This window comes from Myotis brandtii, unplaced genomic scaffold (assembly GCF_000412655.1).
Source record: "Myotis brandtii unplaced genomic scaffold, ASM41265v1 scaffold19, whole genome shotgun sequence".
NCBI lineage: Eukaryota > Metazoa > Chordata > Mammalia > Chiroptera > Vespertilionidae > Myotis > Myotis brandtii.
In genome coordinates this window covers 1,876,079-1,903,419 of record NW_005357075.1, presented here as the reverse complement: position 1 = coordinate 1,903,419, position 27,341 = coordinate 1,876,079, and the positions used below count along the sequence as shown (strand labels likewise).

The window sequence follows — 27,341 nt, the reverse complement described above, 5'->3', positions numbered from 1 at the left end:
TGTCACAGCCCTACTCACACCCCAGTGAGAGAAATAAGCATCCATGCAGCCACCTCCACACCAGCTCAATAAGTCGGAGGGGAAGGAGGCTGCCTTGTCCCCTGACCCCCGGGCTACACTGTCCTCTGCGGCCACACACCCCGGGCTGCCCTGGCCGCCCATCTTGCTGCTTAGACTCCAGTGGAGGAGTCTAGGCAACAGGTGGGCTCTTCCAGCCCCTGCCCCAGCCTACTCTGAGCCTCTCATCGCTTGGAGGCCAGCTCAGGGTCTATGACTGCAGCACCCAAAGGGCACAGGCGGCTGCTGGGACAGGGGGAGGCAGGGCTCCAACATGGAGGGGGGCACAGCAACTAGGAAGAGCTTTCCACACTGTGGGTGCCACCAGAAGCATGAACTGGCTGTGTGGGTGGCACTGGGGGACCTGAGCTGGGGAAGGGACACAGACGCGGAGAGAGGATGGCAGAAAGGCACGGTTTCCTTCTAGAAAATTCTCCCAGAGAAAGTTGGAAGGAAATTATCATCTTCCTGCTCTTCCTTGCCCACCTCTGTCTGCACTCCCAAGCTGGGTCCGGCAGTCCCGTCAGAGCCTTGCTGGTCTGGCCCAGGCGCCAGGACCAAGTCCAGTGTCGGTTGGTCTATCTATGGAGCCGGCTAGCTCTCTCCTGTGTCTCCGCTTCTATTTCTGGCACCACGCCCAAATCTCAGTGCCCTTGGTCACCTCCCTGCTGCATACCCAACCCCAATAACTCACAGCTCCTCCCCACAGCTCAACCCCTCCCCTCTTACCTGACTATCGCCAAGATCTCCAGCAGGTCCCTCAGTCTCGCCCTTGCCAACCAATCTCCCCAGCTGTTAACTATCCTCCCAAATCACAGTTCTCATCTCATCACGATACCCCCTGTCAAAAGCCTTCATGGCCTCTCCACACTCACCATTCAAACTGCTCATTGGTCTTCATTCCCGCCCACCCCCACTCCGTGTTCTCGCCCACGCCCACCGCCTGCTGTCCCTCCCTTTCCAGAGCAGGCGAACCTGTCTCTGCAGAAGGCCAGACAGCAGCGATTTCAGGCTCTGCCGGCCATGCGCTCCACTCTGCTCTGCCTGTGCACAAGGGCGATGTGTAAACAAGGTGCGGTGTTGATCCAATAAAACAATTTATCCACAAAGGCAGCACCCCCTACTCAACCTGTCCGTGCTGTCCTGCCTCCCTGACTTGCTCCGCTGGCCCCTCTGCTGGGCGCCTCACCTACTCCGGTCCACTCCCGCGTCTCCACGTGGTCAGTCTCCCTCTCTTCCAGGCCTAGTGGTGCTTTGAGCACGAGGGGCTACTAGGCTGGATCCCACCACACGGGATCAGTCCTCTTGGTGCACCAGTCACTTCCTCCCCCTGATCTTCCGAGCATGTCCATCCCACCCCTATGGGGACCTAGGTACTGGCCCAGTAAGCTTGTCAGCCTCGGTGCCTGGAATATAGTGACATGCAGAAGGATTTGTGTTGAATAAATGCATGAATGCAAAGGTGGATGAATAAATGAATGACTGTGAGGGAGAGTTGGGGGAGGGAAGGAAAAAAAGAATGCATGCAGGTTTCCCAAAGCTTGGAAACAAGCCATATTTATAAATCAGGAGTTGTGCCTGATAGACATACAGACACGTGGCAGGCCTCTCGGTTCCACTCTGACGGCCGAGGGCGTGAACACAAAGTGAGAGACCCACCAGGGAACAGGCAGGAGGAGGAGGGGCCCGAGGCAGGTGGCTGCTGGCTGCTGAGCCCAGGTGAGTGGTGAGGGGGGTGTGGCAACCCCTCCAAACTCATTTCTAATTCCCCCAGATGTGACGGCTGTATCAAGGGTAAGAGCAGAAACTGGCCGGTGGAGACACAGAAAGCAAAGGGGACTGTGTTGCTGGGGCCCCTTAGCACAAGGAAGGGTGAGGTTCCAGTTGATCTGATGGGCCCTGCAAACTGGCCCAGAGCAACCGGGAGTGCTGGGAAGAAACCAGGGCCAGGAAAGGCGCCAACCCACTGCCAGCCTTCCCCATCCACACCGAAGCGCCCTGGTCCAGGCCCATCATATGACCAAGGGCCTTCTAACCGTCTTCCTGCATGCTCAACAAAGATGTCACCTCGCACATTCACAACACACAGAGGGCTTCAGTGAGAGCGGGAAACAGAATAAATAGCTGCCTGTGACCAGTCAAACAGACTGTTTTCTACACTGGAAAGCAGGCAGTTCCAACAGAGCAATGAATTGGGGACTCAGGTTCTTTCCCTCCCTCTACAGAGCACTAGTCCATGCCAAGCACTCTGTGCTCCATTATCCAGGCTACACCGAGGGCGAGATGTGGCCAGTCTCCCAGGGATGCTGGCCTGGGAGCAGCGAGCAGAGGCATGGTGAGGGGGCCAATATGAGGCAAAGCAGGAGCCCTACATCAGTGGAAGGCAGCTTTGCCTGAGCGGCATCAGGGGACCACACGAGAGGCGACATCCAGGCAGAGAGGGTGGGAGAGAGGGAAGGAGAAGCACTTTGCTCAGAGGGACTGGCTAGGCACAGCCAGCATCTTGCTTGCCAGGCCTTTAGCCTAACCCATGGGACAGACTCCCTGGGCTTCAGAAACCAAGGGCCTTGGATGAGGATACAAGATGGGCTGTCTCTTACAGGTTCCCTGCTCTGGGGACATTCATACGTGTGTGTGTGTGTGTGTGTGTGTGTGTGTGTGTGTGTGTGTGTGTGTAGCAGGGCCAGGAGGGAGAGGGGAGAGGCCATTCTGCAGATTAAATTCCACCATGCTTTCCCCAAGTTCCTGTTTGGGCAGGGCCACTGGTAAGGGTACAGCCAGGAGTAGAAATGAGGAGGCCGGGACTGAAGACGGAACCAGGATGCCCAGACACAGGCCAGCTCAGGGCCTCTGGGCTCCGCTATGGACATTCACATCTGCTCAGCAGCCCCATCATGAGGACCTAAGTTCCCCTAGTCCCACAGCAAACCCCCACTGTGGGAGAGTCCCAGGGAGAAGGCAGCATAGCGCAGCCAGAAGGAAACCGCCCAGAAACTGGGATCTGGGGACTGGGGGCTGGGGACAAGTTACTGTCCTCACTGGGCTTCTGTCCGTAAGAAGGAGATCTCAGAGTGCCATCTGGACCTAACATCCACTCATTCAAATGGGGTCCCCAACTGGCTGCCATGTCTGGTCACTGAAGGGTCCCTATGGCTTCTCCCAGGGCCCGGGTCTATGGATGGAGAGGAGGATGGGGGCGTCTGGGGTGCAGGGCCTCCCCCGTCCCTCTCACCCCGACCACAGCTTCCTGTCTCTGTCCTCACCCAGGGACTCCCTTCTGTAGCCATGGGTGGTTGTCTTTCCCAAGGACCCCACATTGGCCACCATGGAGCCCTTCCAAGCCAGGAGCTGAGGGAGGGGTATGGACTAGGGAAGGGACAAAGCACCCACAGCCTCCGCGAGGTGAGGGCATGTATTCACCTGCACTCCCACCCAGTAGGTGCTCATTTAAAAGACTGTTATTAAAATAGAACCAGGAGCCCCTCCCCTCAGTGTCAGTGAGAAGAAACCAGGGTGACGGTGGGTGGGCAGCCTCTGAGGGCCTGCTTCTCTCCCTTTCCTCCCAGAGGCTGTCCCCAGCTGTCCTGCCCAGAGGGCCAGAATCAGCAGACCCCCGGAGTGCAGGGTCACGGGGCCAGGCCTTGGGGCCCCTGCCAGGCAGCCTCTGGAGCCCAGTGTCCGGGACTCATCACACCCACTATAGTGTTCCTCAGTTTACAGGCCCCGTCACGTACATCACCTCTCATCTGGGTCAAACCAAGGGTAAGACAAGCCCCCAGATGGGGAGGCTGCAGAAAATCGGGCTCGGGTGAGAAGAAACCAGGCCACGATTCAGCAAACCTCTACGGTGAAATGGGGAAAAGGTTGTAGTGGGGCAGGCATCACGGCTTTGAACTTCCCACACCCATGGTCAACCACAGCAAGAGCCGCTTGCTGAGACAGCATGTCCATGGGCGAGCCCGCCCCAATGGGCTAGGGATGGAAGCGTGGCACATGGAGGCGGATGGTGCCTGGAGGGGACATGTGGGCCACCTCTGAGCATGGCCACCTGACAGGTGGCACAGCCTTGATGGTGAGCTGCCCACCACTGTAGCATGAAATTGAGCTGGCGACTGCCTGTGCAGCAGGCCCAGAGCCCCCGCCGGCCACCGCTCAAGTCCGTTCAGAGTAATTAGGAACCGTCCAAGGGTGGCACGGCAGCTCGGCCCAAATCAGGAGCGGGGCCTAATGGAGGGGAGCAGGCCCACGCTGAGCCTGGCGTGAAGGCACGTGGAGGTCAGCTATCACCACACAGGGCAGCCCACTGGACAGGGAAGGGTGTGGGCTTCCCACCCAGGATGGCCCCAGCCCCGGACCCTGGGTTGCTATGGGCACCGGGGAGCTTAATGCTCCACTAGGCTCAGTCCCTGCTCACATCCTCCTCCTGGCACCGTTTTTTTTCCCCCAGCTTGATTGAGATTATACATGACCATCAAAAATTGCATACAGAGTGGGACAAAAGTAGGTTTACAGTTGTTTGTATGGAAAATAATACAATAATTAATAGATAATACAAGAGTAAACTGTTTTATGTACTCACAACTGTAAACCTACTTTTGCCCCGCCCTGTAAATTTAAGTTGTACACCTGATGACATGATATAGGCTGTGAAATATTCACCACAAGCCAATCAACATGTCCATCACTTCACACCTTTACCATTTTCCTTGTTTTTCTTGTGTGAGAACAACTAAGGTCTAAGATCTATTCTCTTAGCAAATTTCAAGCGCACTATCTAAAGCCGTCAGCGGCAGTCCCACTGCTGTGCACCAGCTCTCCAGAACTCACCCATCTTCATGAATGAAACTCTGTAGTGAATGCCCACCCACTGCTCATCCCACCAGCCCAGCCCATTCAGACTGGTGTCTCCCCTACACACAGCCATGTCTGTTCCCCTTGCCTCCCACACCTGTGCTCAGGCTGTGCTCCCAACGCCCCCCACCATGGCTACTCTTCACACCCCATCCACCTTCTTGGACATTCCAATCCCAACCCCTGCCTGAAACATCCCCTATGACACCCCACCACCACCTCACTGCTCCCTCCCTCCTCTGCTCCCCCTGGAATTCTGCATTCGGTCCTACTTTGGACTCTTTGTTCCAGGTATGTGTGTCTGTGTGTGAGTGTGAGTGGAAGCAAGAGAGAGAGTGAAAGTGTGTGTGTGAGTAGGCATGAGTGTATGGGAGTGTGTGTCAGTGAGTGTGCATGGTTTTGTGTGTGTGTGTGTTTTGACTAGAACCAACCAAATATGCAAAGAATCTACTGTAGCACAAGTGTGACATGATGGTAGGTCAGCAGAGAGAGAGAAGTTAAGTGGGGCGCCCTATGGGGATGGTGTCACTGTGTCCTGTCATGACCCTGACCACAGTCCCTATCTAATGGTTGTTAGACTGTTTGACCTTGGACAACACAATAAGGACCACAAAACCAGGCTCGTGTCAAAGTCATTCACCAGCATCTCCCTAGCATCTCACATAAGGACACACTCTGAGTACATAACCCATGTTGGATGGATGAACGGACGATAGACAGACAAAGAAATGATCATCATGGGTCTTGGACTCAGATGTAGGTGAAATCTAATGCCACCTGTAACTAGCTGTGATAGCTGGGGCAGGTTGCCTGAGCCTTCTGGGTCAGGTCCTGTAAAATAAGAACCTCCTCTCTGTGTGGAAATTCAGTGAAGTCGGGAGAGCTGCTGGCACACGCTTGGGAAGGAGCAGATGGCTAATACACGGTAACCACCCCATTTCCCCTGCACCCCCTGCGACCTGGTACAATCCTGTGGTCGAGCAGGAGCTGGCTACTTGCAAGGTGAATGCCTCATGAATGAATACATGGGCAACTAGCCCCACCAATTCCTCCCTGCCCTGGGTCCCTGATCCAAAGGGAGGAACCTGTGCACCCCGGTTGGCTAACTTCCCACACCCGCCTCTGACAGCATGGTGCTTCTCCAGGCCCTCGGCCACCCTGGCTCCATTCCCCACGCCCCTCACCTCGACAGATGTGCAGGTGGTGATGACGCTGGTCCCCAGGTTGGTGCTGTCACTGAGATCATCTGGCAAAGAAGGTGTTTTCTCCACCCTAGGGGCCTGGGTGGCTGGGAATGAGGGATTTTTGGGGGACAGGTTCACATCTGTGCCGTTGCCAAAGGCCTGGATGGCATTCCCTGTGGAGGGAGAGAGCAGGTAGACACAGAGAAATCAAGGGCACCTCCGTCACTTCTGCCCCTCGCCATCTCTGCCACTATGTTCCCTGTCACAGCCCAGAGCCGAGGGCACGGTGCAGCTGGTCCAGACTCAACTGTGCCGAAGCTCCCCTTCAGATACGAGGTCTCCCATGTGGAGAAGAAAATAGCAAGAGGGAGATTAAAAAGACAAGAGACCAGAATAGAAAGAAACATAGGTGATGAGGAGTGCAGAGGAGGGGAGGTGGGTGCTGGGAGCCAGCGTGAGAAGCCTGGAGGGAGGAGCGGGCCACGCCCAGGGCAGCCAACACCCTCTTCCCAGTGGCATTCGGTGCTGCAGACACGCCCACTTCAGGGCTCCGCCACCCCAGCCCCCCAGGCACTGGTTCCCCAGGCTCCTTTGCCACCTCAGGTGCTTCTAGGTCCTCACCACTGGCATTCCAAGGGCCCCAGACTCACCTTCATCCCTGAGTGGCCTCACCGACTCCCACACCATTAGTTAGCGCTAACTCACTGAGGACTAAATTAATGGAACCTCTTGGACAAAACTGTCCCCAAGACTTAACCCTCTACCAAATGCCTAAAGAAATTCCCACCTCCATGTCCTCAAGCTCATCATGTCTACACCTGAACCAGGCACCACTCCCTTCCGTGTCCACACTGTTTTCCCGTGTTTCCAATCTGGAAGGTCTCATCTCTCCCTACCCAAACCCCCCAGTTCGCCTCCCTAACCACCCACTTGCCGCCATTTGAGCCCGCCTCCTAAAGCTCTTTCCCCTCCCTCCCTCCCTCCACCCTCGCTGACCCTGCTCAGGTCCTCAGCCATCACTGTCCCTCCCTCTGAGTGGACCCTCTGTGGGTCACTGGTCAGAACCACATCTCTACCTCACTCCTCCACACCAGGCCAGAGAGTGAATCTCTGGAATGCAGATCTGACCCGGAACCAGTGGCCCACACCACCACCCCAACACCAATGGGGACCACAGGATCCCCTTTGGGAGGGGGACTCCCCTCCTGCCCAGACAACTCCAGGCGACCCCATGCTCTGTACCAAGGCTCCGTGGTCTGTGGTTCTCACAACTCACTCTGCCCAGGTGGACAGGCATGCCCTCCCTGCCGCTCCAGCTGACCAATGGCCCTGTCCCTCAGGTGTTCACCCGTGAGGAGCCTCCAGGGGCTCCCTACTGCAGGCTGAGCCGGACATCCCACCCTGGGCTCTGGGTGAGCCCTGTGCAGACCTGTCCCCAACACGTTCCCCCCGGGCTGTGACCACACGGACCTCAGTCAGGCTGCAAGCTGCCCATGACAGGCACTATGACTTGTTTCTCTGAGTTCCCAGGGCCATACAGAAAGGCAGCATGGACAGATGGACAGAAGGAAGAATGAGGGGAGGGAGGGGGAGGGCCGTGGGTAGCAGAGGTGTCAGTCTGAAGAGATGGAGGCAGACAGAGCTTGTGGCTCACCTTGTTCTCCAGCCTTTGGATTAGGAGTTTGATAACTTGAAAAAAAAGTCACTGATTCCAATGGATCCTTAAAAATCGATCCCAAAGGGAGAAGCGACAGACAGCCGAGGGCCCCACCATGGGGCTGTCCCAGAGGACCTGTCTGAAGCTGTCAGCATAGTAGACCAGAACCCTTCAGCCCTGACGTGACACAGGCTCACGGCCTCAGTGGTAAACTGAGGCTGGCCCACTGACAGCTCGGTGTGACTCGGAGAGCCCAGCCACCATCTCCGCAGGTGGCACCCTGCTGGAGCAGCCCCACAGGTCACTGGCTGTCCCGATGGAGGAAGGGCATGGCTCAGGCAGCCTCAGGGCCCCTTTGGGATGAGGGTGGGAGGAGCTGCTGGGGGAGAGTTTTTTTTTTTGCAGGACTTACGAAGGCAGGGGTTCTCGGTGAAGTCCCGGAGGAACTTCTCACACTCCTCCTCCATGTTCCCACTCCCCCGACAGCTGCACCAGGGGGACACCACGATGCCAGTGGGGCTGGAGTCCACGTAGTTGGGCGTCATGTCAAACCCTGGACAGGGAGAAAGGGAGGCAAAGGGGAGGGGAGCAGTGAGACCTCCTCTCTGGGCCCCCAGACCCCAGACACCAAGATAAGAGGCTTGGAAGCCTTCCTCCTTCCCACCTGCCCCCAAACACACATACATCCCAACTCATAGTCCAAACTCTGAGTGTTACTATTCCAGGGAACCATGGGGCCAGCAGGGGGCAGAGGGCGTGGGGATGTGCCCCCCGCTCCCCCACCCCAGAGTGTGGCCCGTGCTTTCTCCTGGCCCCCAAGCAGTGTGTTCCGGAGTTCATGTGACTGGGCTCACATCCTGGGCTTGGGTCCCAGTGCCAACATTTACTAGCAGGTGAACCTGTGCACGTTACTCCACTTCCCTAAGCCTCGGTTTCCCCATCTGCAGCACGGAGATCCCAGCACCTCCCTAGAAAGTGCTGTCAGGAGAATTAGTCGTGTAAACTGCTTAGCACAGCACCTGCAATGTCAGACCCTGCAACCAGTGTTACTTCTTCTTCTGATTTCGAAATCCTTGTAGGTTCCTCGGGCCCTCCTCCCCCATGAAACAGCCAACCTGGCCTCTGGTTTCCCACGGCAGCTCTAGCTGAAACTGCCACCAGGAAAGGCGAGTCAGGTGTCCTCCCACTGGCTGGAGCTGGGCCTCGGCCCCTGCCCGCTGGGCAGCTCGGAGTCACTGTGAGCCCGGACTGGAGGGGGTGGCTTACCAATCATGCCCGCGTAGGAGCCCAGACACGCCTGATAATTGTCGGCTGGACAGCTGGTGAGCGTCTGGTAGGAGGCGTGACAATTGGCGTGGAAGTCCGCCAGCCGGGACCTGGTGTTGGGAGAAGACGCGTAGAGCGAAAGAATTAGCGTGGCTGCCTTCCCTCCCGCCTCCTCTGCGGCACAGGGCTTCCTCCCAGCTTCCTGGGCTGGAGGGAGCCAGGGAGAGGGAGCAGAGGAACACAGGGCCACTGAGCCTGGGGCCCGAGGCTGAGAGCTCCTAGAGCAGTGTTCTCAACCTTCCTAATGCCGCGACCCTTTAATACAGTTCCTCATGGTGTGGTGACCCCCAATGTCATTGTTACAAATTGAACATAATTAAAGCACAGTGATTAATCACAAAAACAATATGTAATTATATATGTGTTTTCCGATGGTCTTAGGCGACCCCTGTGAAAGGGTCGTTCGACCCCCAAAGGGTCGCGACCCACAGGTTGAGAACAGCTGTCCTAGAGGAAGGGGCTCCTGGAGGCCACACAGTTGAGGCACATCCACTCCGGATGGATGGTTCAGTCAGAGCAACAGGGAACCCGCAGCGAGTGCACCAAACATGCCGGGACCAAGGCAGGAAAGCTGGTGCCACCTCCTGCTTGGCCGCACTCCCGGTGACCTGCCAGGTCCCTCCACACGTCCCTCTTCCACCTGCAGAACGGTTATGTGAACCCTGCCCTAGCGGCCTCACAGGAGGCGGCGAGGTCCCAGGAGTGGCCCCAGGGAGGAACAAAAGTCCTCTGGGGTGAGATACCTGGAGGACATTCTCACCCATCGCTTCTTCACCAAACCAGAGCACAGCCTCCCGGCCCCAAGCCACCAGCTTCCAGGTCCCACCCAGTAGAATCAGCCTCTTCCCCTACATCGCCCAGTCCGCCTCCCGGCCCCAAGCCACCAGCTTCCAGGTCCCACCAGTAGAATCGGCCTCTTCCCCTGCATCGCCCAGTTCTCTGTCGCACCCGTGACTCCCCTTCTGAACTGTGCACACGGCCCTGTGCTCCCCTCGGCCCTGAGCCTCCTGGAGGCAGGCGCCTGACCGGGTCTGTCCCCCAGTGTGGAGGGTCCCATGGAGCCCAGGGCACCACAGCGACTCCTCCTCTTTCTTCCTTCTAGCCCAGCGCCCTGACACAAGCTGTCATGTCAGCCTGGCTGGGCCCGCCTCCCCTCCCCTCCCCGTCACTGCCTCTTAGAGGCCAGTGCCCTTTGCCCCGGGATCCCCGCGTATCATTTGTCTCACAGCAGGTGCAAGCGGGAGTAATAGGTCTTGTTCACTGCTATGTTCCCAATGATGGCACACAGTAGGACCTCAACAGATACGTGCTCAGTGGGAACACCACAGAAGGACCAGAACCCAGCCCCTGACTCCCTATCCCAGCTCTTTCCACACGGTGAGGTTCCTCATACAATCATCCCGAAGCTCACCCTGAATTCAGCCCCCAGGTTCTCCACCAGACTCCGTCCCATTTGAGGACGGAGGAGAGAGAGAAACAGACCGACAGACCAGGACAGCCTGAGAGCACCACCCTCACAGAGGCGGCTGTGTGGGTCCCACCACAGGACAAATTCGGGTTTGCCTGGGGCCCCAGGTCCTGGGGGTGCGGGCTGGGAGAGGGAAGCTCTGCAGAGGCAGCGAGTGAGGGGGGTGGGGCCCGGGGTTCTCACGTCCGCTGTGCCCCTTGATCACAGGGACTTTAGGTGAGTCCTTGCTCCTTGGGGACTGAGTTTCCTTGTTTATCAAATGAATAAAACATTCTCTTAGTTTCTGGTTTAAAAGCTATTTCTAGAGTTTGAGAAAATGAAAAAGCTCTGGAAATGAATGGCGGTGATGGTTGCACAACCATGCGAATGCACTTCGTGCCACACACTGGACACTGAGAAATGGATACAATGGTAACTTCTATGTTATGTAGAATTTACCACAATTAAAAAAAAAAAGGTTATCACTGAACCATCACAAAGAATCTGAGATCTGGCAGGCAGGTGTCTGATCGTTCCAGTTTACAGGGGAGGAAGCCGAGCCTCAACGAAGCCCAAGGTCCCGAGCTGCTCAGTGAACCGGGCCTGCATCCCAGACTTGAACAGGGCGGGTGCCCAGCTGGCAGGTCCCCTGCTCCTGCGCGGAAGCCCTCAACGTCCTCCCAGACCCAGCATCCTGCAGCACTGGAAACATATTCTGTCTTTCGCAGGAAAAGAATGGGACCCGAGGTTCTCTCCACCTCCCTCCTGCCCATAAATAAGCCCTCTAGCTCCTCCCCACCCGGCCCCCAAGCAGGGAAAAGCCTCAGCCCCCACAGGACAGGACTTCATATCATATGGAAGACCAGTGGCTGTCCACCCCACAACCCAGCAAATGAGGCGGGGAGCTATGAGGGGGTGAGAGGGGTTAGCTTTGGCCAAATGTCTCCTCCAGAGGCCCCAGCACTGAGGAGGACCGCAGGTGAGCAGCATCGGGCGGAACCCAGCTCTGCAGGGATCACAAGCAGAGCCGGAGGCTCCCATCTCCTTCCCGCCAAGGAGGCACCCAAATACCATCTCTTAGCCAAAACACAGGAGTCTGTCCAATGCCATTTAATCACAGGTAGGGCCCGGCTCCCTCCTGCTGCTTCCCCAGTGCCCCCCTGCCGTCCTGCCCTATTAAGTCCTTTCTGACTGCCTCCACCTCTGTATTCCAGCTGCAGACAACATCTGGACCAGGCAAGCAAATACTTAATGGTATAAACATTTACTGCTGTTGCCCTGTTGGTCTCTCCAACTGGAACCCACGTTCCCAAGGGGCAGACCCTACTGATTTCTTCATCCAAACACCTTGGGTCTGGATGCAGTGGTAGATATCTACCCATCCTTTCTCCGAACACGTGCTGAGCCCCTGCCACATGACCGAGAGACTGAGGGTGGGGATGGCACGCCTGTCCCTGTAATGTCAGAAAGGAATTCCCAGGGAGTGGGGACTGAGCAGAGTGCCCACCAGGCCAGGTTCCATGGGAGCAACTGCCCACTCAGCAGACCCGAGGGTGCCCTACAGGTGAGGGAGCCTCCCAGACAGCCTCTCCGTGAGGACGGGCGGGCAATCACGCTGCTGCAGAGGAGAGGGTCTGTCACCAGGCCACGCTCTGCCCATCCCTTGCCCGTGATGCGGCCTGTGCTCAGTGTCCCCAGTTATCCAATGGGTGAGCCATACCGGCCTCCCTCCCTCACAGGGGCCTGAGAGACGTGGGCACAGAGGAGAGGCATCAATCACCCTTATCTCCCCTCCACCAGGCGCTTCGTCCCAGCACTGTGCCTGCCACCGGCAAGTACATACCAGGAGCAGCTTTCCTTGCGTCTGATAAAAGAAAAAGACACCTGTTACCTGCCAAGGTGGATGTGGGTCCCATGCAAGGCAGTGTGAACAGGGAGACAATTCCCTCACCCTCCCTCGCCTCCAGGTGCCATTCCTTGCGTCTGATAAAAGAAAAAGACACCTGTTACCCTGCCAAGGTGGATGTGGGTCCCATGCAAGGTAGTGTGAACAGGGAGACAGTTCCCTCACCCCTCCCTCGCCTCCAGGCGCCCGGCGCCCTGCTGGACAACAGGTGAGCGATGTCCTCCTGCCCCCACATCACTTGCCCTGCCACACTGAGGACACAGGAGGAGGAAGCAGGCTTCCAAAGCCAAGCACCAAGCACTGGGCCCCAGGGTAACCAATACGAAGGGCTGCCTTGCTCCCCTGAGGCCATGGCCTACTTCTTTCATGGCAGGCCACAGCTCTATCCAGAGCACAGGGAGGGGGAGCAGGCCCAAGACCAGCAGATGACGACGAGAGGAAGGGGTGGGGGGAGGAGCAAGCAGCCTTGGCAGGCGAGAGTGGCAAATGGGGCCACTTAGGAGGCTGTCCCGTCCAAGACTCCAGGAGGCCTTTGATTGCTCAGGTCCTCTCCTCCCCGAAAGACACACTAAGGTCCCGGCAGCCGGAGTACTCTGTCAACACGAGAGCGCATGGTGTCAATTTCCTTCAAGCCACGACACACTCGACTCCAACCACGACACACACCAGCCCTGGTAGGTGCAGTCCCCAAGGCGATGGTATCCTTGCACATGCACAGCGAACCAGCTGGGATCGCTGCACCATTGCCGGGCCAGGTGCCACTCTCCCTGCAGGCGCCCTCGGTCACCTGTCTCGTGGACTCTGCTCTCCCTGCCAGGACAGGCCTCCCTGGATCAGCCCCATCGCTTCTCAGATGTCTTCCTTTCGCAGCCCCCATAAGGGAGATGGCATCAAAGAAAGCAGGAGAGAGAGAAAGACAAGCAGACCACGAAGCGAGAAAAGCAGAGAGCCAGCAAGAGGACCAATATGAACACCAGCCAAGTCCATCTCGCCGAGACCAAGTGAAGACTGCCAAGTGAGCGCGGCAGCAGGTGGGTCTGTCCAAAACACAAACCCTCCGCGGGCTCGTTTCATGTGCAGCTGTAGCCCATTCAATCACAGGAAATCAGCGGAGAGACGGAGAGGGACACTTGACCCCCAATTTGATTAAACAATTGCCAGATTAAATGCAGGACACCCATCTGATTTGAATTTCAGATAAGCAATAATACACCTTTTCAGTGTGAGCATGTCCCATGCCATATTTGGAGCATCCTTACATTAACCAGTATTCCATTGTCTATCTGGAATTCAAATGTAGCGAGGCACCCTGTGTCTTATTTGTTAGTTAGACCCTGCAATCCTGTTTGATGGGCAGATTTGCTCCTGCAAAGTCAAGATGTGTGAAGACCGACCCTCACAGCAGAAATCATGCAGAGGGGGTGCAGGGGTGCATGGACTTCCTACAGGTCAGCGATTCTCAAAGTGGGGTCCGAAGACCAAGGCGTCAGCTGGGAATTTGGTAGGAATGCACATTCCCGGGCCCCGCCCCAGACCTAGCAGATCTGACATCCAGAGCAGGGCCCAGCCACCTGTGCTTTGCCCAGCCCTCCAGGTGACCTGGAGGCAAGTGCTGCCGGGGACGTGGCAGCTGCACAGGCTGCAGAGCTGGTCTCAGCTTTCCCTGCCCCGACTCCAGGCCCAGCCAATGAAGAAAGTGATGCTTCAGGCCACAGCTATGGTTACATGGCAAAGAGTTTGCATGTTTATACACACACACACCGACACACACACACACATACACACACACACACACACACACACACACACACACACACACCTGTCCCCACACAGACACAGCTACACTTGGACACACCTCTCAGTTCCGTGCTTTGTCTTAGTCAAGAGAAAGTACAGGTGCCAGTTATCAATGAGATACCCCTTAATCCAGATTGCACCCAAACACATACACTTTCTCAAATCTGTCTGGCCTCATATAAAATTGGGGTGAATTGCTCCCACAGAACCCCCAAACATTCCAATGCTGGCCAACACATGGCTGCTTGGTCTGAAGTTATTGTCGATTTCCCAAAGTTCCATCTTCTTAGGAAACCAATGTTCTGCTGGTTGGAGAAGTGGAGAAACAGGAAAGGGAGCTAATGTTTACTGAGAACCCACTGTGTGCTGGACACTGCTCTCTCATTTAATTCTGAGCAACCCCATAAAGTACACAGAGGTGATGATTTCACTGTGAAGACAGAGTCGCTCCGAGCGGCAGGACACACATACATATCCCGCAGCCAGCAAATCGGGGCCAGGCACCTTCCCGTGAGGACAGGGTCCTCTCTCCGGCTCTGCTGCCAGGAGCCCCCACTGCTAACAATGCTTCCAGGGTAGCCACCAGCACTGCCTCATGCAAACCACCAGGGCACTTGAATATTTCGTGGAGGCAAGAAAGGGCTCCCAAGAAGAGCAAATCACTCATAACGGCTTCCCGGGCAATTTATGGGAACACAGAGCAAACGGCTTTACTAGGCCCATGTGCCTCTGGAACGGCTGCCTGAGGGCCCCTCCAGTGGTGCAGGGCCTCGTTAAGTGGGTTCAGTGTACGTGACACTGAGAAAGGGGAAGGTGGATTTCACCCATATGGCTGTTTTCTGACACCTCCGGGGCTCACGGTGGACAGCCTGGCCCTCCATCCCTGCCTGCCTCCTCTAGACACTGCCACCACTCGCTTCATGGCCTGAGGTACCAACCGGCTTCCTTCCCTCCTGTGCATCCTGAAAGCGCACACGGGGAACTTATTCTTTCTGCCCAGAAGAGCTGCTCCCCTTGGGGCGGGCTGGGGACTTCCTCCTCTAGCCAGGCTGTCAACCATAGCACCACCCCCTCCTGGGCTGCAGGTGGGCACATGACCCAGGCAGCACAAACCACACCATTCTTTTCCCAGCCACACTGACTGGTCCAGGGAGAAGGAATGTACAGGCTGGGCCAGACAGGGCCCTTCCCTGAAGTCTTGCTGGTGGAGCAGGCATGGGACAGCATCCTTCTTTCTGGCTATGAGACTGCATAGGTGTGAGCCCAGAGAAATGGGAACCAAGTTCCAGCCTCATGGCACAATACAAATAAGTAGCTACACTGAAGAGAGAAGCAGAGAGAGAGAGAGAGAGAGAGAGAGAGAGAGCCATTTGTATTAGAGTCCTGGAATACTCTCCTGCCCCTTTCTCTATTTTATTGGGAACTAACAAATTCCTTTTTAAGTTTTCTTAAGCTAGTTGGGTCTCTGTCACTTATAACAGAAAACATTACTACTATTTAGCTTCGCTCTCTGATTTGATGTGATGTTCTCTGTCAAGTTCAAAGCAATCAGAAAGCACACACTAGGAAGGACACAGACCAAAACCCACACCCACAAAGGGTACGACTAACCCACACAAAAGAGCCAAAGGGGCAGGAGCACTTCAGCGAGAGCAACTCGGAAAATGGACGGGGGTAAAATTCAGGGAGGAAGACGCCCCGGGCCTGGCGTCCTTTCCCCGCCAACGAGAGAGGAATGGCTCAGACAGATAAGCCGCAGAAAGCCACATCACTATTAGAGATGACAAGGATGAGGATTGCACCAATATATGAAAATTCAAACACGAAATCATGTGAAGCGATAAAAAGCAGGAGACAAGACAGTTTATGCAACCTGGTCACAATCAGGGGAATTAGTGAGCTTAGGAACCGACAAGATCCAGAAGTAGATTTCAGAAGATGCTAATACAACCCGCTGTTCATTATGTTCTCTTTTAATAAAGTCATTTTAAGACTGTAATTATTTCTTTACGTTTAATTGTACGGGGCCTATTATAAGCAATGATGTTTCTCGCCTTCAGTTAGACAAAATGTTATTGGTTCCAGAAGCATCAACAAATTCGGTGGACTCTCTGTCCAAGACAACAAGGCTGAGAGAAAAGCTACCAGCTCCGGGGACGGGCTCCTCGGCCTGGGGCAGCTCTGACTCCCACTCCTGGGAGCTGGCAGGCTCGAGACAGAGCCTGATGCCACGCTGGGAAATGCAGATGGAACCCATCTGGACATGACCAAGAGCTCGGGGCAAGCTGTTGCACGTAGAAAGGTTTGATCTCCACTCACTGGAGACCCTGGATTCTTCGAGCATCCTTCCCCACCCCAGACCCCCATGCCAGCCCCTCCACAGAAGCACTCCCTAGTCGTCAAGTCCAGCTTCTGACATCACGTCATGCTGACGGGGTTTGAACCTTGGCCCAGCTACTCACTAGCTGTGTGGCCTTGAGTCATTAAACCTCTCCAGGCTTCTGTAAAATGGAGGGAATAACAGTTCTTCCCTCACAAAGCTGTGGGGAGGATGAATGAGATGTCCAATGAGCAAATATACGAAGTGCCTGGACAATGCCTGGTGTGCAGTGGGTGCCCGGCAATGCCCATCAATGCCCATCAATGCCTGCTGCCTCTGTTACTGCGGTTGGAGGACACCGCTGACCACTCCTGAGCACGAACACTGTGGAAACGCATAAGCTCTTTCTCTTCAGGACAAAGGGACGTCATATCTCTGACCTATTGACAAGCACCTCCTGCATTTATACGGCGTCACGCAAAGTCCTTCCACTGACATCACCACATTTTATTCTGACAATGAGTCTCTGAAGTTGGCAGGACTGCCCTGTTTTACAGATAAGGAAACAGAAGCCTGGGGAGGTTAATTAATTAACTCACATCCCAGCAACAGGGCCAGAGGCTCAGCTCCAGATCTTACTCCTGAGCCCGTGGGCTTTCGCTGCTACCGTGCTGCCCCTGCCCCTACCCAGCCATCTCTTTCCCAACCCACTACTCTCCCCCGGTCCTGGCACTGCAGCCACAGAACCAGGGAGGTTTATTTCTCTTCCGGCATCACCAAGGGAGTCGGTGGGATGCCACCTTCCCTCCTTGTCCCTCTGCCATGCAGCCTGGAGCTCACCCAGCATCCCCTCTCTCCTCCAGATGAGCCATGAAACCGTCCACAGAAAATGACCTGAAGAGGCTGTGGTTTGAGCCACTGGATCCCAGCTGACCAGAAGCAATCAGTTAGACCCAGGCCACCATCAACAGTCTGACATACCCACACACCCACAGACACACCCACACACCCACACACCCACACCCACACAGTGGCCAACCCACACCTGCTCTGAGAGAGGATCAGGAGGGTCCGACGGAACAGAAGTCAACCCACGCCCACATGGATCTCCCACCTGGGACCCAAGATGGGAGCCCAGACCACTTCCTTTTTCTGGACACCACCAGTGGATACACTCCTCTGAGTCCTCTAACAATATTGGCATGTGGGCGGCAGGTACCCTTCTCTCCTCCCCTCCCACCCCCCGCCCATCCCTTCACCTATGTTCCAAACCTATTATTACCCCGTAAAAAGAGAAAAGAATTAAATGTATTCAACATTTGATTTTAATTGAAGGACTGTTCTATTTCATTGAACTGCTAAGTAAGCTGAACAAGAGATTGTGTTTACATAAGCAAACCCCAAGTCACTATAGACTTGCTGTCACATTAAGTCAATACTTATGAAGGCTCTCTATTTAATTATTCAGTAAGGATTGACTTATTATTGTGTTAAGAGTGTGGTTAGCCTTGAGCTAGGTAGCCAGCCAGCTGAAAGATTTCTTTCAACTTTCTCTGAATGCTGATATGGCTCCTGCTCGCAGTATGAGGTTAGGTTTCTTCCCTCTCTCCCTCCCCATGCCCGCTCCCCTCCTGCTGCAGACAAAAACCTCCAGGTCCACCGTCCTCGAGGCAGGGGTAGCAGGCCATCCTGTGGTGGCCAAGGAGCAGGCAAGGTCCCAGTCGCCAGTGGTCCACCCCTCACATGGTCTTCCTAACCCCAGTAATTAGTCCCAAAACTCTGACCCCTGGGCTCTCATTAGCTTAGTGTCTCTGTTCTCAGGTCAAGCTGTTCTGACCTCCTCGTTCCTGTTCCAGATGCCCAGTAGGACCTCCTACTCAAGGACCCAGTTCCTTCCCACCTTTGTGAGTCCCAGCACTTCCCCTCCCTTCAGCCTCCAGGGAATGTGTGTGTCAGCCTTCACAATCCATCCCAACCCTATTATTCCATGGCATATTCTTGCAGAAATTCAGATAGGTTCTTACATCAAATCACATTTCCTGAAACATAACATTCGGGGAAAAGAGCCCCAGAGGTAGATGATTAGCCGAAACTGCAGACCAACAAGAGAGGCGTAGTGATTATGGACAAAACCCCAGCCGCCAAACCACCTCATTCAAACCCCAGCTCTGTAATCGGAGGGCTACAACCCTGGGCCAGTTATTTACCCTCTGGGAGTGTCCTCATCCACAGCAATGGTCTAGTCATCTCTGGCAAGAGGACCCGAGATTCTTGGACAGCACCCAGGACCATGCCCACAAGCTACTATGGTGACTACAGTCCCGCTAACACCCACAAAGGAGGACTCCCTGGCCTTTGACAGCCCATCCCCATCATTTGCCACCCTGATCCCCACCTATCATTGGCCCCCTGCTGATCTATATCATATCATCTGTCCTCACACTCCTCCTCCTCTCTCCCACCCCAAACCCTGTAGCAATATCAAGACACACACGTTCCCAACTGTGATGTTTCACAGATCCTTGTCCCTTGGTGCCACCGCTGCCAGGAATGCCTGCTCCCAACCATGTCATCTTTAAAACCCCTTCCAAGTCACCCTTTCAAGCCACTTCCAGGGCCAACTCATCCAGAAAACCTTCTCTGAATGCCTTGCCCCAACTCTGAACATGTTTCACAAATTCCAGTGACTGCACTTGCACCACCAACTATATCGTAAGTTATATTGTTCATATCTGTTTCTCCCAACTGAGAAAACCAGGTTCAGAACAGAAATCATTTAATTAGCATTTGAGTCTTCAAGGCCCATAGTAGTGATTGACACCAAACTGGAACTCGGTATCCATTGGATGGAAGGAGAAAGGGAGAGATGGAAGAAAGAATGGCGGGGTGGATGGATGGGTGGGTGACTGGATGAATGGATGGATGGATGGACGGACGGACGGATGGTTGGGGACTACATCTGAAGGCACAGAAGACTTTACTCTAAGCAGGAGGAGAGTCAAGAACTAGCCTAACATCTTCCCCTGAAAAATAAAATTACAAGCAGATTTCCAGCTGGCAGCACAGCCAAATGCATCAACGTTGCATTACCCTGGCCACCAAGATAGCTCAGCCCCCACTGGGACTGTCTTCCTCCCCTCCTCACATCCTGCCTGGTGACTGTTGGGAACTTGGGAAAGTATCTTTGTCTGGTAATAGCCATTCACTAAAGGAGGCCCCAGGGACCTGCAAAAATTAACACACATCCTTAAGCACCACTCTTAAGACAAAGAAGTGCCTTGAGGGCTTACAGAGGAAATCCAATGGGCCTCTGTGGAGAAAGGCTGGGTAAACTGTCCATTCTCAGACAGGCAGAGAGTGAGGGACCAGTGACAAGCCAGGGCATCTGGGTCAGATGCCCACAGCTCGCAAGCTGTGAACTCTGGAAATGTCACTGCACTGCTCAGTACCTGTCTGATACCCCCAAGGCAGAGAGTCCGGAATGACCCACATATGCAGAAGTGCTTTTGGAAAATAGAATGCACTATCTACCTGTTTATTCTTTTTCTCCTTAGGAATAGAGAGAGAGAGAGAGAGAGAGAGAGAGAGAGAGAGAGAATGAGCAGGACTATTACACCCAAATTATGTTCCTCAGCTGAGTAGCCAGACCAGCTTCTAGTGCAGGGGGCCAGAGCAGGGGCAGGGGGTGGGGGTGGCAGAGCAGGTGAGGGGCCTGCACACCACAACCCAGACCCGCTGGGAAGCAGGAGGGACAAGTGTGGTGGGGATCTGCTCTCAGAGAGCACTGGGCAAACACCCCTCAGGCCCCTCGGCCTCTATTCCAGGCCTTCTAGAAGGGACAGACCACACGGATGAATATTCCTCCCATCAAATACAGTCTCCACATCCAGGCAGCTATGCCGCCATAGGAGTCTTTCTCATTATATAGACTAATGAGAACACTGTGCTTCTCTGAGCAATTCATCAAGGCAACATCCATTATAAATGACATTTTTCCTGAACTAACAAAGGATGTGAGGCTGGGGAAACTGGTTAAAGGGAAATATTTAGCTGATTCCAGAAACCATTCCAAAATTAATGACCCGCCCCCTGGCTGGCCAGTGCTCGCTCTGAGCTTCTGCCTCCCACTTGGACCCGGTGCCCTGGCCACAGGGCCACCTGAGTGGCAGGTTGGGGAAGGGGGTGGGGCTGGCTCCCAGGGAGGTGCTGCCCTAGGAGGAGAGGGAAGCCGTCCATGGCAGCATCGCTGAAGCATATAAGACCAGATTATTTGTGGCCCCAACTTGCTGAGGCAAGATGAAAAATATAGCAAACTGCAGCTGCTGAACTCAGCTCTTTTGTTTTTTCTTCCTTCTTTCTCCTTCGCTGAGGTTAGTGTTTCACAAAAAGGGCTTTAAAAAAGTGAAATCTATAAACTGGGGGGGTTCCAACCTGTCAGCTAAGGTCAAGCACACAGAGCGGCATCCCGGGAGGAGAGAAGAGGGGCTGTTTGTCTCACCTGCAGGCAGGATGCTCGCTCACGCACGTTCCCACACACAAGCCGGTGCGAGGGCCCTGCACCTGACAGAGGCAAGGCCTCACGGCCCCTCAGGTAGAGTCCTCACTTCCCCCAGTCACAGGCCCTCCCCTAGGTCAGTGATGGCGAACCTATGACACATGTGTCAGAGGTGACACGCGAACTCATTTTTTTTGGTTGATTTTTCTTTGTTAAATGGCATTTAAATATATAAGATAAATATCAAAAATATAAATCTTTGTTTTACTATGGTTGCAAATATCAAAAAATTTCTATATGTGACACGGCACCAGAGTTAAGTTAGGGTTTTTCAAAATGCTGACACGCCGAGCTCAAAAGGTTCGCCATCACTGCCCTCGGTCCTAACCCTTGTGCGGGTTCTCCCTGTTCCTGCTCTCCAACTCCAAAGCAAGCAACAACTCCAAGTTACCCTTCGAAATCAGAGGGCCGGGAGCCATGCCTGGTGCTGTGCCAGCATGGAGTGCACGAAGCTACAATCCTGCAAAGGGTCAGCTTCTACCAGTGCCTTCCATGGGGAGTGGACTGGGTGGAAATCAGAGGGGATGCACAAACTACTCAGGGAGAGCAGTCAGTAGCCCTCTAAAGCCTCTGCTATAAATCAATGACACATCGACCTGGAGCTTCTGAGAATCTCAACTGGAGCCTCCGGCTTCAACTAAGGAGAAGATAAAGTATGCAGATAGGTCGTTCCCATCGGGCAGGAAAAAGATGGTGACTCCCATCTGACATACGGCCAGGCACTGAGGGAGAAGATTCTTAGCTCATCAAGCCTTTGAATGCATTTACCTTAGAACAAGCAGATTCGGGGCCCCGTAAAGTTCCTCGCTGTTTCTACTGAATTTCTCACACATCCCCCTCAGGGCTCTGCCAAGCAGTACAGGGCGCAGAGAAAAGGGCAGCCTGAGTGGAGATGGAGACACAGTAGGGGCTGACCCAGGGAGAGAGGGACGGCCATCGTGGCCAATGGGTCGAGGGAGAGCAGGAAGGCGATCAGCCACAGGAAAGCATGATGAGTGGGTTCTTGAGGCAGAATCCAGGGTGATGCCCAGAGTCTGGATGACTTTCCAGGGCACCTGTGCTCCAGCTTGAGCAAAAGGAGGCCCCCGAGGGGTCTACTGTAGACTGGACGTTTGTGTCCCCCCAAAATTCATATGTTCAAACTTGATCCCCAATGTGCGGGTGTTAGGAAGTGGGGCCTTCAGGGGTGATTAGGTTATGAGGGTGGCGTTCACAGGATGGGATTAGGGCCCTGATAAAAGAGGCCCCACAGAGCTCCCTTCCCCTTCCTTCCCTGTGAGGACACAGAGGGAAGACGGTGTCGATGAGCCAGGAAGCAGGCTCCCACCAGACACTCGGTGTGCCTGCGCCTTGATCTTGGACTTCCCAGGCTCCAAACCGTAAGAAATGAATACCAGTTGTTTATAAGCCACCCAGTCTGTGGTGTTTCTGCTATGGCAGCCTGCTTGGGCTAAGACACCATCCACCACCAACTCTATTCTCTCCTGGGTGTAAGGAGCCCCAGGTCCCCGGGAAAGCTTAAAGCTCCCTAAGGAAGTGTGAAGGGGAAGGTAGGTGCCAAGACTGCTCACATAGCAGCCCTCTTCCCAGTAGGCTAGAAAGTGAGTCGGCCATACACCAATGGATGCCCAGTGCATCCTGTAAAACAAACTCTAGTTCCCTAATCCCACTCCTGTGGTACCTCGGGGGTACAAGGTAGGAGGCAGCATCTCAATGTGTCAGCTAAGGTGGACCACATAGCAGCTGGCAGAGGGCAGAGCTGGCTCAACAGACAAGGCCTCAGCGCAGGGAGTCACACGGGGCAGGAGAAATGAAGGCCGGCGGGGCACAGTGGTGGAAAGCCGCCAACCATGGCCCAGACCCACCAGGAAACAAGAGGGGCCATGGGCAGCCAAGGTCACTTGAAAAGAACCACAGGACTATCACCCACGAGGCACAGAGCCCGGGGGAAGAAAAGCCATTCGGGCTGATGCCAGCTGACCCCAGAGCCCACAGAGCAGCCCTACCTGCACAGGAAGGTAACCCAGTGATGGTCTTCCATGGGGGCTAGAGTTTCATGGTTTCCTCCTTGCTGCCCTTGGCCTACTGGAGTGCACTGGGTGTTCTTACTGGCACCCTGAATTTCATCTGGATTTTGCTGGTGGCGATGTTGGTGTTCAAAGGAAAGAGAGTAGATGCTACTGTTGCACTGGAATTTTGCTGGTGGCGATGTTGGTGTTCAAAGGAAAGAGAGAGTAGATGCTACTGTTGCACTGGAATGGGGGGTACACTGACTGTGTTTTGATGTGTGTGAACCTGTGGCAATGAGGAAGGTAGACCAGTTGTGCAGCTGCTGGGAGGGCCAGCCTTTGAATACCCAGCTGATGCACTCCTCTGAGCTGTAGGTCTGCAATCGTGGAGCGGTCAGCGTGCTATTGGAAGGCCTTAGAACAGAGCCCTCCCAAACCAGGACGCAAACGGGATGGCAAGATGGGAGCTGACGGCTGCTGACCTGTGGGCAAAGGGTCTGCAAGGGGTGAAGGCTGACATTGTAATGAAGGTGTCCAGGACCCCAAGACAATGGAAGTCTGTGTGCCCAGAACTGAACATCAACGAAATAAAAAATAATTATATCCCAGGGAGCACTCAGCAGTTGGCATAAGATGCAGTAGTCTCCTTGGCCCCCTGGCCCACCCTCGGCTCAAACACAGGTAGCACATGTAATGGCACCACATGGGGTAAGGCATGGGCAACGTCTGCACCGGGCTGTGACGGCCACAGCCATGGCCCGAGCACACACTCTGAACACCTTCCAGGCCAGGACTCCCCACTCACCCTCATACAGAAGACCTTCCCTAAACCCATCCCTTTTGACCCCTCCTGCTCTGAAAGGGAGCAGAGGGGACAGCCGCCGGCACAAAAGAGAACAGAATGCCACCCAAGCCTCCATCTTCATAGCAGAGCTGCCAGCTTGGAGAGGTTGAGAAGTCAGAAGACTTCTGAGCTTCTCCCCAAACTGAAACCTCAGAGCTGGGCCGTTCCAATCCAGCGCCATAGTCATGCTTCCGTTACAAGGAAACGAGCTCCTGCTGCCAGCACGGGGGACTGGAAAAGCCGAGACTCCAGGGCAGGGACCGGGAGGAGGTCCTTCACAGAAGCCCAGGGCGCAGGCCAGGGCAGGAGCTCTGCTGGGTGCTGAGTCAGCCCAGACACTCGGGACCATGGAAACCTGTACTGTATGCTGTTCGTGCTTCTATAATTATTGCCTTTCAGCCCTGCCTTTGCACTTACTGAGACCTGCCAAACTGATACTAAATAATAAGAGCTAACGATGTGGAGTGTTTACCGTGTGTCCGCCAAGCACCTCTAAAAGCATGAACGCATTTAATCTTCAAAAACACCCCGAGACGGTACCACAAAGCCCCCGCTCTGTAGAGAAGGAAACCGAGGCTTGGAGAGATGTGACGGTAGCCTGGCTGGGACACGCTGGGGCTGGGACTTGAGCCAGGCCTGTCTGTGGTGCAGGTCCAAGGCCACCAGCCCTCTCAGAAGTGTGGACGGATTCGGGCCACTGTTCCCATTGAGGTGGACATCGCCCTCTGGGCTTCATGGTGCAGCAGAATCCAAGAGAGGCCTCAAGGTGGGTGACAGCCATGAAGGCAGAGACATGCTGCCTGTGCCTTTGCCCTTGAGAGGGACACCCAGGCTCCACCATTCCATGAGGAAGGCTGGCCCCTCTCAAGTCTACTGTCCAGCTTCATCTCTGCCCTCAAAATTGTGTTCCTTCTGCAGCTCTTCTCTCAGCCTAGGAAACCACAGGATGCCTTCACCCAGAACAGAGCCCAGCCCATCCTTTCCCAGCCAAGAGCCTGCCACCCACCTTCCCTGCCCCCTCTCCCACATCTTCCAGCCTTTCCTGGGAAGTACCTGCTTACCTGAGCCCCCTCCAACCACCTCTCACAGGTTAGTACCTGTCACAAACTTTGGAGAGCCCACCAGCCTGGGGACAACAGTGACAGCAGCAAGACTACCCTTCTCCAGCCAGCGAGCCCCCTGGGAAGTGTGGGGACCCTCCTCAGTGTTAGTGTCCTAGGGCTGCCGCAACAAAAAAAAACACCAGAAATCAATTCTCTCACATCCTGAAAGCCTGCCACCCACCTTCCCTGCCCCCTCTCCCACATCTTCCAGCCTTTCCTGGGAAGTACCTGCTTACCTGAGCCCCCTCCAACCACCTCTCACAGGTTATTACCTGTCACAAACTTTGGAGAGCCCACCAGCCTGGGGACAACAGTGACAGCAGCAAGACTACCCTTCTCCAGCCAGCGAGCCCCCTGGGAAGTGTGGGGACCCTCCTCAATGTTAGTGTCCTAGGGCTGCCGCAACGAAAAAAACACCAGAAATCAATTCTCTCACATCCTGAAGGCTAGAAGTCTGGATGCAGGTGTCAGCTGGGCCATGCTCTCCCCGCGGCGGGGCCTCAGCCGTCTTCGGCATTCCTGAGCTTGCAGCTACTTCACTCTAGTCCCTGCCTCTCAGCCCTGCCTTTGCACTTACTCACACAGCCTCTTCCCTGTGTGTCTGTGTTTGCTCTCCTCTTGTTATAAGGACACTGGTCACTGGATTCAGGACCCCTCCTGCTGCAGTATGACCCCGTCTCAACGAATTATATCTGCAAAGACCCTGTTCAAATAAGGTCACATTCTGAGGTTCCAGGTGGACATGAACTTTTGGAGGAACACTGTTCAACCCCACTCGCACTCATCCATAGCCTCCCCCCTGCAACAGGCCCCTGGCCTCACCCCACCCCCAGCCCAGTGGGGTTCAGATGCAGGCTGAGACCCGTGTGTGTCCAGCGGGGGTGGCCACTCTGCCAAAGACAGGCCTTCACTCTCCAGGGTCTCCGTCTCTGCTGCCCACCCAGTACTGGGCCTCGCTCCCCAGGGAGACAGGCAGGGCCTCCTCTGCCTGGGCCTCCTCTGGGCAAGTCCTCTGGGCTGCCCTGGGGGAGAGGATTAGGACCCCTCCCACACCCCACAGCGACAGCGCTAGGGGGAAAATTCCTACCGTGCTCTCCCTGTCCCTGTGACTGGTCAGGCCAGGACAGCTGGGGGCCTTTGCCTCAACTTCCTCAGAGTGCCGGACCACTCCTAGGTCCCCCAGGGCCAGGTGCCCCAGCAGGGGTCAGAGGTCTCGCAGGAGCCAGACCTACACAGGAGCGCGGCCACTCCCTGCCTGACCACAGCTCGTTTTCACTCATCTTTGGGGGTCAGGCCCATCTGTCTGCTCCGTACACGCCACAGTGGTCTCTCCGCGCAGACGTCCCATTTCCAATGGCTGTCTGCACTTGCAGCAAACACGATGATTGTTTTCAGAGGATAAACAAGCAGGGGTCATTTTAATAGTACCAATGCCAGCTGGATATTAAAACAAAAGTGTTTGGATGTTCCACACAAGTAACCGGCAGATAAATCTGGGCCACGCTCCAGCCTGGCACACTCCGTCTCCACTGGAAAGATTCGAGAGAACGCAGAGAAAGGGACGCAGGCCCCTCGCAGGTGGATCTAGGAAGCAGACTAGTGTCAGCTGCACATTCCAGGGCCTTCTCCATGGGCCCTGTTCCACGCTGATTCAACACACGGGCCCCAGGCACGGGCCCCAGGCAGGGTGTGCTGCACGCCTCACTTTTCAGCCCTCACTGTGATCACCCACTGGAGCCGGGGAAAACTGGATTCCTGGGCCCCAAACCCAGGGGCTCTGTTTCGATCGGTTTTAGGAGGGACCCGGGTCAGAGTTTAATAAGCCCTGCAGCTGATGGAGCCACATGGGGAGAGAGAACGCAGAGTAACAGTAAGAACGCAGCCTGTGGAGCCAGCCCTGCTCAGGCTTCTGCTCCACCTTAAACTCCGTGTGGTCTTGGGCAAGTCACTTACCATCTCTGATCTGAACATAGAGAAATAATAACAGTGCCTGCCTTACAGGGCTGTAAAGAGCATGTGAGGTCAGACATGAAAATTGCTAACAGGGGAATTGTAAAAGTGCCTCAAGAGTTCTCAGTGATGCCCTGGCTGGCGTTGCTCAGTGGTTAGAGCATTGGTCCAAGCACCAAAGGGTCATGGGTTCAATTTCCAGTCAAGGGCATATGCCTGAGTTACAGGTTCAATCCCCAATCCCAGTGGGAATGCATGCGGGAGGCAACCAATCGATGTGTCTCTCTCACATGGATATTTCTCTCTCTTTCTCTCTCTCTCTCTCTCTCTCTCTC

The 27,341-nt window shown here is 55.0% G+C and overlaps 1 protein-coding gene across 3 annotated transcripts in view; it reads right to left on the bottom strand.

The window, feature by feature from the left end:
• Positions 1-27,341, bottom strand: part of GFRA2 (GDNF family receptor alpha 2) — an 88,737-nt gene that overhangs the window by 5,425 nt on the left and 55,971 nt on the right. For all 3 annotated transcript variants that reach the window (XM_005864613.2, XM_005864614.2, XM_014538320.1), the window contains 3 exons: positions 9,016-9,125; positions 8,162-8,302; positions 6,093-6,265 (listed from right to left, as the gene is read on the bottom strand). In XM_005864613.2, the coding sequence (XP_005864675.1) occupies positions 6,093-6,265; positions 8,162-8,302; positions 9,016-9,125 (424 nt within the window). The remainder of the gene's footprint in view (positions 1-6,092; positions 6,266-8,161; positions 8,303-9,015; positions 9,126-27,341) is intronic.